Raw genomic sequence first — 11,742 nt, forward strand, 5'->3', positions numbered from 1 at the left:
TTTTTTTTTTTTTTTTTCTTTTTTGAGATGGAGCCTTGCTCTGTTACCAGGCTGGAGTGCAGTGGTGTGATCTCAGCTCACTGAAACCTCTTCCTCCTGGGTTCAAGAGATTCCCCTGCCTCAGCCTCCCGAGTAGCTGGAACTACAGGTGTGTGCCACCACACCCAGCTAATCTTTTGTATTTTTAGTAGAGACGGGGTTTCACCATGTTGGCTGGTATGGTCTTGATCTCTTGACCTCATGATCCACCTAGCTCGATACAGTGCAATTTCTATAAAAATCTTAATATGAGATCAGCTTATAGACAACAAACACACATCACACAAATTAACTGCATAATGTCTTGGGACATGTCAAAACTTCCTGAAACTGTAAAAGGATGAGATCAAGCAATAAGTTGTTCTCTTCAAGGAGAATCACAACACTAGGAGATGCACATGTAAAAACAATTGCAGGTATAAATAAGAAGTACAAATAAGGTATGTAAAAAATAAGTATACTTTATTTGGTTACATAAATAATTTAAAATCCAAATTCTTCTATGTGTTCCATTATTCCAACGCTCTTCCCCAGCTTCCTTGGCTGATAATAAGAGAAACATCGGTTATTACAAGGCTTCCCTTTTCCTAGTGTTTTATTAATACAAATCCAAGAGACATCTGTGTGCCACTGCATCACATTTCTGTATAAACCTTCTCAGCCAGTTTGTCAAACTCATTACTTAGGAACCAGGACCATTAGATGTACCCATTGACCTCATGAGATGCTGCTAGGGATGGAAGCAAAATCTCTACAGGAAACTGAGTGCATCCATCCTAGATTCAGCCTAGACACCCACAAGTCTAGTTGCCTGCAGAAGCACTGGCTCCTTTATGAAATAATTTTCCTTCAAAAACAGTGAGCATTTAGATTGACCTGAGTGATTAAATAACCTGGACAACGAACTCCCATGACACAAGTTTACCTATATAACAAATCCTGCACTTGTACCCCTGAACTGAATACAAGAAGAATAATACACATTTTTTTAAAATTCAAAAACCCACAAAAACAATGAGCAGAGCCTCTAAGATGGTACAGCTTTCAAAAGCTTAAGAGGAGAAAAAAGACCACCTTCATTCTCTTTTTGATTTTGACTGTGAAAACTTTTTGACAAATAAAAATGCAAACTCTGCAGTTTTACCTTTGGATTGGCAGAGGAAAAAAAGTAAGAGAGAAAAACAGAAGTCCAAGAATTAAGCTTCTAGTATTTCCCTGGTAGCTTCTGACTAGCCCAGCTGACCTAAAGTTTATAGATTAATTGGTTCTATGCAAGATATAGAAGATATAAACAAATAATAATTCAAGTGAAAGAGAGAACATTGGAGACCTATGTATAAATCAGGAGATCTAGAAGCCATTCTCATCAGTGGGTAAATTAGAAAAATATAACTTCACCTGTAGAGGGAGATGTTGGAGATGTCCTGACTATTTCATTTTGGCCATGCATTGAGAGAAAAGAGGAAAGAAAGAAGAGAAGAGGAGAGGAGAGGAGAGAAGACAGAAGAGAGAGGAGAGAGGTGAGAGAGAGAGACAGAAAGGAAAGAAAGAGAATTTCCTAGCTGTGTGACCTCAGACAAGTTATTCTTGAACCTCTCTGAGCGTCATTTTTCTCATCTCTAAGGTACAACAGACAGTAAGACCCACTTCATTACAGTTGTTCTGATTCTTCAGTGAGATGCAGTGCATAAAGTACTAAACATGACACCTGGCTGTCTACAATCACCAGCCAAAATCACCACCACCACACCGCTCCAGCTTAAAGGAGGCTACACAAGCGAGCCTTTCTTTTCCCCCAGCGTGCGTCTGTGATGTAAGTGGATGCTGCTTTCTTCCAGGCGTATGCTGAGAAGCAACAACAAGCCCAAGGAGAAGAGCGTGCTGATCCTTCCGCCCCGGGCGGGCACCCCGAAGCTCTTCAGCGCTGCCCTCGCTATGACAGGAAAGATGGGCGACAAGGGGGCAAAAGGCGGCAAACTTGCTCACCTCCGGGCCCGGCTCAAAGAACTGGCCGCGCTGGAGGCGGCTGCAAAGCAGCAAGAGTTGCTGGAACAGGTAATGTGGTTGGGAACCCAGCCACCACATCCATTTTGGATATGTGCCAGGGAGAAGGCCAAGGAGTCTCCAAGAGTGGGCCACACATTTAGTTTTAGGGTCTTCCCCGTCCTTTTTCTACCAGTCAGGACTCATTTGGTTACCAGTGACAGAGTGCAAGCTCAAATCAGCTTGAGAAAAAGGGGAATTAGGGGTCAAGTAATCGAAAAGTTCAGGAAAGCCTGGATCCAAAAGCCTGAATGATGCCAACAGGACAAGTTTTCCCATTGTATCATCTCTGCTTTATTCAGCAATGGTTTTATCTCCAGGCAGGTTCTCAAGAGTTCTAGGATGACATCCTCCTGGCAGAGCAACTCCAATAGAAAGAAAGCACCTCTTTCCCAGGGATTCTAGCAAAAGTTCCGGGACTCACTGTCATTGGACAGAATTGGGTCACATGCCAATTCTTGAGCCATTCGGTGTGACCAGGGCACTGTGGTGTTCTAAAGAGGCCTGGGTCACATACCCACCCCTGGACTGAGAGTAGGCTGGGAGCAGGATCTCTAAAAGACAGTCTTGATACTGTTGCAGAGGTTAGAGGAGAGGGTGTGAGAAGCAAATGTCCCTCCCCAGAAGACAGTGTGTTCTCATATTTAATACTGTATCTGTGGCAATTTGAGATATTTGGGTCAGGCATGGTAGCTCACACTTGTAATCTCAGCACTTTGAGAGGCCAAGGCAGAGGATCTCTTCAGGCCTGGAATTCAAGACCAGCCTGGACAACAACTTGTCTCTACAAATTTTTTCTTTTTTGTTTCTAATTAGCCAGGCTTAGTGGCACATGCCTGTGGTCCTAGCTACTTGGGAGGCTGAGTTGGGAGCATCACTTGAGCCCAGGAAGTCAAGACTGCAGTTAGCTATGATTGCACCATTGCACTCCAGCCTGGGTGACAGAGTGAGACCCTGTCTCAAAAAATGAAAAATAAAAATTTGAAAGTAAAATCCTCTCACACAGGCACAGTGCCGAATGTTCCCACCTCCATAAATCTATGGGGGACATTAAAATTAGTTCTGGGAACTTTTTCTGTGACCAAAGCCAAGAATACCAAGTAGAACAATGATACTAATTATGTCTGTTCATGGCTGTCCCTTAGGAAGGCTGCTGGGGAACTGGAGAGGGACTGGGGTTAGGCAGACTGGGGTTAACAGTCTACACAGCAGAGTTCAAAGGAGCCCAGTGAAGTCAGTCTCAATCCAGCCTGGTGTCAGAGTCCAGGAGACCCATCCAGAGGTTGTTTGATAGTAGAAGTCTGGTGAGTGACATCAAAGCCATTTGGGGTACCAAGACATTCTCCAGATACAGCCATCAATGGCCCCAGACTGAGGAAAGATGTGATCACAAACTGTCCAAGTCAAGGTGGAGCTGGCAAATGGGGGTCTTCAGCGCTGGGTGCTGTGAGGGCTGACTAGACAGGAACTCTAAGGGTGCCCTCAGCACACTGAGAGCTTCAGCTGGGGCGGGCTGTGGCTCCTAAGTGGTAGCTCTTCAACAAGGCAGCTTTAAGATGGGAATTAAACTTGCATGAGTGTTCCATTAAGAGGCACTTCCCTTCCAAATCAGAACAACCAGGGCAGAATGGCAGAGTGCAGGGAGCTCTTAATTAGACATTCAGAGACACAAGTCCAAATCCAAGCTCTGTCACCCACTAGCTCCATGACCCAGGAAGCCCCTCAAGCTTTCCGAGACTTGGGTTACTGAGGGTTGCCTCATGAGGTCGCAAAGATCAAGCAGGATGCCTTGGAGGCCTGTTAGAAAAGCATGTTGAACACAGCAAAGCACTTTTCTAACTTCCCATGATGCTGCTGGTTCCAGCCAGAGCGCCACGCTCCAGAAAGTCCCACAGTGCTCACCATCTGAGCATCCTGCCCTGGAAATGTGTTGTCAAGAGTTTAGGGTGGGCTGGGCACAGGTGGCTCACCCCTGTAATCCTAGCACTTTGGGAGGCCGAGGCAGGCAGATCACTTGAGGTCAGGAGTTCAAGACCAGCCTGGCCAACATGGTAAAACCCGGTCTCTACTAAAGATACAAAAACTTAGCCAGGCATGGTGGCATGCATCTGTAATCCCAGCTACTTGGGAGGCTGAGGCAGGAGAATCGCTTGAACAAAGGCAGAGGTTGCACTGAACTGAGATCACACCACTGAGCTCCATCCTGGGTGGCAGAGCAAGACTTGGTCTCAGAAGAAAGAAAAAAAGAAAGAAAAGAAAGAAGGAAGGAAGGAAAAAAGAGAGAGGGAGGGAGGGAGAGAGGAAGGAAGGAAGAAAGGAAAGGAGAGGAGAGGAGAGGAGAGGAGAGGAAAAGGAAGGAATAAAGGAAGGAAGGAAAAAAGAGAGAGGGAGGGAGGGAGAGAGGAAGGAAGGAAGAAAGGAAAGGAGAGGAGAGGAGAGGAGAGGAGAGGAGAGGAAAAGGAAGGAATAGAGTTTAGGGTAACAGGGAAGGGTGGGACAGGGGCACCAAAACATACAGAAATACTGAGACAGAAAGGGAAGCATATCCCAAGAGGCGACTTGGGTTCTCGGAGCATTTTGGCTACCCCCTCTCCATTTTTTTCTTTCAATATCCTACGACTTGAGCAAATGGTGCAGGTCTCTCCGCACAAGCACGTTGACTGCTCTCACTTGAAACTCACAAGCACCACTTCACACCGGTCTTGGGCAGCTGAGGACCATTCTGGCCTCCTCTGGGGGCTGCTCCCTCTCCAGTTTCCTTCCTTGCAGAGATGGGATCAGGCAGAGTGGGAGGGGCCACAGGTATCCACAAAGGCTTGGTTTAATTACCCAGTCCCCTACTGATGCGAAGACCATGGCCATCGCTTGTGGGAGGCAGCACAGGCTGGAGGCTGGAGGTATCCATCAAGTCTCCACATACAGGGTCAGCGCAGCCCAATACCAGGGGTACCCAGTGCTAGGCTATCCCTGAAGATCTCAACCTTTGAGACCTTGCAGAAAGGGGGCCCAGCCCCAGCAGCCTCTCCCCTCATCACTTTTTACCCTGTTTGCTTGGAGGTTTTTTCATCCACTCCAGAAGTGCCCATCCCCGGTAACAGATGGTTCAGCCTTTGCAGAGGCCTTGTGGGACTCCCTCAGAGTCACTGCCTGGCTTGCTTCAGCAGCTCGGGGGAGGGGCCCTGCGCTTGAAACAACAGCCTCATCCCAGCTTCCAGCCCCACAGCCTAGATCTAAGATATCCCAAGACTTCCCATGAAATCCATCCCGGACTTCTAATCTGTACACTTCCCCATAATGTACTTTGTTTCTCCTAAATAACCCCGGTGCGGCTCCACCCCACCCACTAGATTTCACCCGCTGTGTGTTCCACTGTCCTCTTTGGGGGCCCAAAAAGGCTGGAACAGGGAGGTGTCCAAGACCCTTCCAAGACCCCTCCGAGAGTCTGTGCCTCACGAGCCGCCCTTTCTGGATTCCAGGCCAAGAGCTCGCAAGACGCCAAGGGAGAGGAAGCCTCGGCCGCCCCAGACCAGCCCACGCCCCCAAAGGAGGCCACCCCCGACCCACCCGCGCCCCAGACGCCCCCCGAACCCCTGGGGTCTCCACCGCGCTCTCCACCGCCTGCCTCCCTTGGGAGGCCAGAGGGAGAGGAGGAGGGGGCGGCCCAGCCCGAGGAGCACTCGGTGAGGATCCGCATGAGCCCAGGCCCGGAGCCCGGCGAGCAGATCCTGTTGGTGGAGGTGCCGGAGGAAAAGGAGGAGAAGATGGAGTAAGGTGTGGTGAGGCGGCTCCCACGCGCAGTTCCGGCAGGTGTGCCCCCAGTGCCCGCTGCTCCCCTGCGCCCCAGCTTCCCCCACGGCCCAAGAGGAAATGCTTTTCCGCAGTCGTGGCGTCAGTGGCTGCAGCTCTGACCGCCCTGCCAGCACGCCAGCCCCGACTCAGCTCCTCGCGGGCTGGGCCTGAGCTCGACACATTTCATCAAGTGTTCCAGTCCCTGAGCTCTCACTATCATTTGAGAGCCCTGCTTTTTCCTGACTGTTCCTTTTTTTAAGAACAAAATGATGTTCCACTTTTAAAGTTCATGGGTGGGAGATAAAATGAGGCTCCAATATATGGGAAGCTTTGTTGAAAAAGTAAAGGGTTATTGAATGTGTGGGGTTTCCCCTCAGAAATTTGTCTAACACATTTCAAGGATAGAAAATACTTCATGGCTGGGCATGGTGGCTCATGCCTATAATCCCAGTGCTTTGGGAAGGTGAAGGAGGAGGATCACTGGAGGCCAAGAGTTGGAAAGCAGACTGGGCAACATAGCGAGACCCCATCTCAAACAAAAACAAAACAAAAAACAATAGCCAGGTGTGGTGGTGTGCACCTGTAGTCCCAGCTACTGGAGAGGTTGAGGCAGGAGGATGGCTTGAGCCCAGGAGTTTCTGACTGCGGTGAGCTGGACACAGTGAGACCCTGTCTCAAAGAACTAAAAGATAGCCAGGCACAGTGGTTCACATCTGCAATCCCAGCACTTTGGGAAGCTGAGATCGGAGGATTGTTTGAGACCAGGAGTTCAAGATCAGCCTGGGCAACATGTTGAGACCCCATCTCTACAAAACAGCAGCAGAAACAAAAGCAAACAACAACGTACACAAACAAAGAAACAAAGAAACAAAGAAAGGAGGGCAGCCGAGCTGTTCAGCTGAGAATTGCCTGGTTCTGAGCTGAGCTTGGGACACTGTTTTCCTTTGCGGGCAATCACACTAGGGGGCTGGATGCCCATTAGGGTAGTTAGTGCTTATCTTCCTCAGACTCTATTCAATTCCAGTGCAATGCCATTATCTCAGAACAGATAGAAGGGAAATGGACTTACTGGCCAGGGACTGCTAGCGTTTCTGCCTCTGCCAGGAGGGACAGCCCAGTAGGAGCATCCTCTGCCTGTCATCCTGAGAAACCCCATTCGCCAGCAGGGATCAGTCCGTTACTCACTTTTGACACTCTCGCTGTAGAGATGGTGGCAGCAACTTCAATTAATCCTAGAAAATGAAATCTCCCAGCTGATGACAGCACTTACATTCCCTAAAGCTTTCCAGATCGTGTCATGTTGCTTTTATGATTCAGACAAAAAAAGAAAAAAGGGTCATTCAGGGAATGAATATTTATCGAGAGGGTTTTATTTGCATACTGAATGGCTCTTGGGGGAGTGAGTGATTAAAAACAAAATCTAGCATTCTAGTATTAGGCCATTTGTTTCCACCTGCAACAGTGAACATAAAGGACCTGGAATTCCAATAGGTCCTGCCCATTTTATATAAAATTACAGGAAAATATGAGCTGCTCAGAGGCCTTTAAGGTTTGCAAATGTCTATATGTATTTGTCCATCCACTAAAAACAACATTCATTTCCATTGCAGAAAATTGAAAGAATGTGGGAGTCCCCAGGCTGGTCTTAGCATTTCCAAATCCCAGAGTCACAAACAGATTTGTCTAGTTGATGGCTTGTCACGTGATCCGGGTAATCATCACATTGAATATAGTGATCGACCTTATTATTTTACCTTTTCTTTTTTTTTTTTTTAAAAAAAAGCTTTTAAAATGTATTTTAATAGACAATAACATATTTACACGGGTATAAAAGGATATCCAATAAAAATTCTTCATCCTGCCCTGGTACCCAGCTTCCTTGGTTCCCTCTCTGGAAGCAACCACTGTTCACAGTTTCTCCTGTATCATTTCAGAGTTATTTTATGCTTATACGAGGAAATATGTAACTGCTTCTTCCCTTCCTTTTTAATTTTAACAGATGTGGTAACACATATTAGAGCCACTGTTATTTTTCACTTAATTTACTTTGGAGATGGTTCCCTATCCTTAAAGAGCATGCTTGTTTTTTTGGTGACAGCAATCTAGTTTGTTGTATGGATGTATGATAACATTTAAACCACTCTGCCATTGATGGGCATTTGCATTGTTTCCAATCTTACGCTGTTAAAAATAATGCTGCAATAAAACAATCTTGTGCTGACATAATTTCACTGGTAAATATTTTTTAAATGGGGGAACTCTGCGAGTTTAGGCAGTTATTTTTCCTTCGTCTCCATTTACTATTTGTATATTTGTACCACATAGTCTAAGATCGAAGCACAGAGAATGCTTCCACCATTAGCAAGTGTTTCAGATATGCTAACAAACACATTGCTTTTCAGTAAATGGCAAAATGCTTCAACAGCACCTTCCCTGTGAGATCCTATTTTATAAGGAATCTTTTTTATATGAATGTACTTATTCTTTTAGATATCAGTTCTTGAATGTGTACACCTTATGATATAAAGCAAGAGATTCTTGAGGTTCCCAAGAATTGTCCTGGAAAGAAAATTGATTTTGAAATGAGATTAGCAGTGTTTTAATTTTGCTGAGATAACCCCTTTAACGCAGTACTTTCACAAAACTTAGATATTAAATAAATTGAATTTGAGTCTGGCATTCTTCCCCAAATTGAATTGGACTGGTTGTTTGCTGAGGTATGAATGGAACAGCTCAGAAGCATTATAATTCTGTAGCTGAAACAGGACCCTTATTTATGTATGTTCAGTCTCTACTCATTTAAAATGTCTCAGCATTTCCCACATTTAGATGGAAAACAAATAGCCAATATTTTTTTAACTACATAAATATTTTAAATAGAATGAAAACCAAGAAGCTGTTTCAAATTTTATTATCAAAGTGTGTTCAGCTATCTGGAATATTTTAGTCTGTTTTCTTAGTAAACATGAACACTTTATTTACACTCTACCTTTCATATTACAATGCATTTAATTAAAGTGTTTAGACAAATGTTCCTGGCTTGTGGATTCATTTCAGAAATCAGCCATGGATGACAGACACCTTTGTGAGAAAAACTAAGTAAATTACCTGGCCCAGGCACTCCAGCAAATGTCCTACGGACATCCTTCTGGTTCTAATCCATCCTGCATTCCTGTTGCTGGAATGATATTCTTATCAAACCTCTATGGCCACTTTGAGAAGCTCAGGTGGGAGGATTGTTTGAGCCCAGGAGTTCAAGACCAGCCTGGGCAACATAGTAAGACTTCATCTCTATTAAAAGAAAAAACAGGCTGGGTGCAGTGGCTCACGCCTGTAATCCCAGCATTTTGGGAGGCTGAGGCAGGTGGATCACCTGAGGTCAGGAGTTCAAGACCAGCCTGGCCAACATGGTGAAACCCCATCTCTACTAAAAATACAAAAAAATTAGCCGGGTGTGGTGGCGGGTGTCTGTAATCCCAGCTACTTGAGAGGCTGAGGCAGGAGAATCACTGGAAACTGGGAGGCGGAGGCTACAGTGAGCCGAGATCGTGTCATTGCACTCCAGCCTGGGTGACAGAGCAAGACTCCATTTCAAAAAAAAAAGGAAAAAGAAAAGAAAAAATAGGGCCAGGTGTGGTGACTCACGCCTGTAATCGCAGCACTTTGGGAAGCTGAGGTGGGTGGATCACCTGAGGTTAGGAATTCGAGACCAGCCTGGTCAACATGATGAAACCCCATCACTACTAAAAATACAAAAATTAGCCAGGTGTGGTGGCTCACGCCTGTAGTCCCAGCTACTCTGGAGACTGAGGCACGAGAATTACTTGAACCCAGGAGGTAGAGGTTGTAGTGAGCTGCGATCGTGCCATTGCATTCCAGCCTGGGCAACAGAGTGAGACTCAATCTCAAAAAAAACCCACCACCACCAACAAAAAAACCAAAAGACTTCATGGCCTCTAGGACTCTAAGCCCTTCAAGTTAAAAGCCCCTTTATGTCCCGTGCCATCTCATCTCTTATAAGACAACTTACAATTTCCCCAGCCCACTAGATTTGTTCAATGACACATAGTGCTGATAAACATGGATGCAAAAATTCAGACTGCCTGGCTTCCAATCCCAGTTTGATCATACACCATGGACCTCTCTGAGCCCTAATGACCTCATCTATAAGATGGATATAATACTTTGAGTCACACAGGGCCACTGTAATGATTAAGTAATAGACTGAAATTGCCAAGTTTGAACGGGCATGAGGAATAAAAGCAACTCACCATCCCTCTTACTCTGATAGTTGGTGTAGACTGGAAGCCTCTGGATAGCTTTGTCTTCTCGGAACTCTGACTCTGCCTAGGGTTATACACACAGAGGGCTTTGATCGCCTCTTTTCTTGACTCTTTAACAGCGTTTGTATAAAGGGCTGGACACATGTTAATTATAACAATATAAATCGCAGATTTCCCTACCATCAATTAATGATTTAACCCAATTTTATAACAAAACAGACTCTAAAACACCCCAGCAAGGCTTACTCTCCTTGGGGCAATCACTCCAATTCTGGCCTAGGCCCAGGATTGGCTTTGTGGGCTTGTGACCTGTGCAGTCACACAGGACTGTGTCCAGAAGGGCTCTGTGCTTGAAATTCTTAATAAGTTTTGAACCAGGGGTCCTGCATTTTATTTGCACTGGTTCCCACAAGTGATATAGCCTGTCCTGGCTAGGTCGCGATACTACGCAGTATCTGAAATGGTCAGTGGTTGAAGGAGGTAAAGATGTCCTTTCTGCACTCAGCTTCTGTCTCTCTTCTTCTAGCCCCAGAATTCTGCTTCCCCTTTTGGAAGATTACCTTTCAGTCACGTGTGGTGACTCCAACACAATGACCCAAGCCAGGCCCGTTGGCTCTCTTTGGTGGGAAGGTGAATCTTAAGAATGATGGCCCACTTCTTCCTTGCTAACAGAGCCCCGATTTAGCTTTGGACAGCAGCATGCCCATCCCCAGGAGATGAAGCCCCTGGTATAAGCCAATCACTGCTCTCTGTTCTTTTTTGCCTAATTCTTGCCTTTCCAGACTTTTTTGTAGCTAGGTGTGACCCAGTTCCAACCCATGAATTAATCAAGTATGGAAAGCGCTCTGTCGCTGTTGTCCTTCTCCTGCTTGAGATACTGAAGTGAGAATGTATTTGGAGCTGCAGCAGCCATCTCATGACCGAACAGCCAAAAATTGGAGAGATGTAGCCTGTGACATGTTTGAGCTGCCAAATCAACCTTGAAACCACATGTGTTCAGACTACTCATTATATGAGAGAATGAAATATCTTTATTATTTAAAGCCATTCATATTGTCTCTGTTACCTGCAGCTGAAAACATCCTGATGTAGAAGCAGTGAAATGGGCTAGGCATGGTGGCTCACGCCTATAATTTCAGCACTTTGGGAGGCTGAGGCAAAAGGATCACTTGAGCCCAGGAGTTTGAGGCCAGCCTGGGTAACATACCAAGACCCCAACTCTACAAAAAAATAAAAAATAAAAAAACAGCTGGGCATGGTAGTGCACTCTTCTATCCCAGTTACTTGGGAGGCTGAGGCAGGAGAATCACTCCAGCTCAGGAGTTTGAGGCTGTAGTGGACTATGATTGTACCACTGTACTCCAGCCTAGGTGATAGAGTCAGACCCTGTCTCTAAAAAAAGGCCAGGTGCGGCTGGGCATAGTAGCTGACGCCTGTAATCCCAGCACTTTGGGAGGCTGAGACAGGCAGATCACAAGGTCAGCACATCAAGACCATCCTGACCAACATGGTGAAACCCCATCTCCACTAAAATACAAAAAAAAATTAGCCGGGCATGGTGGTGCGTGTCTGTAGTCCCAGCTACTGG

General features: G+C 45.9%; 1 protein-coding gene across 1 annotated transcript in view; it reads left to right on the top strand.

Moving 5' to 3' along the window:
• Positions 1–6,201, top strand: part of CNGB1 (cyclic nucleotide gated channel beta 1) — a 111,862-nt gene extending 105,661 nt beyond the window's left edge. Inside the window, exons 31-32 of the mRNA XM_011938876.1 lie at positions 1,878–2,094; positions 5,559–6,201. Of these exons, the coding sequence (XP_011794266.1) occupies positions 1,878–2,094; positions 5,559–5,852 (511 nt within the window). The 3' untranslated portion in view covers positions 5,853–6,201. The remainder of the gene's footprint in view (positions 1–1,877; positions 2,095–5,558) is intronic.
• Positions 6,202–11,742: the final 5,541 nt, after the last annotated feature.

The sequence above is a fragment of the Colobus angolensis genome, unplaced genomic scaffold, assembly GCF_000951035.1.
Source record: "Colobus angolensis palliatus isolate OR3802 unplaced genomic scaffold, Cang.pa_1.0 Scaffold178, whole genome shotgun sequence".
NCBI classification, from domain to species: domain Eukaryota; kingdom Metazoa; phylum Chordata; class Mammalia; order Primates; family Cercopithecidae; genus Colobus; species Colobus angolensis.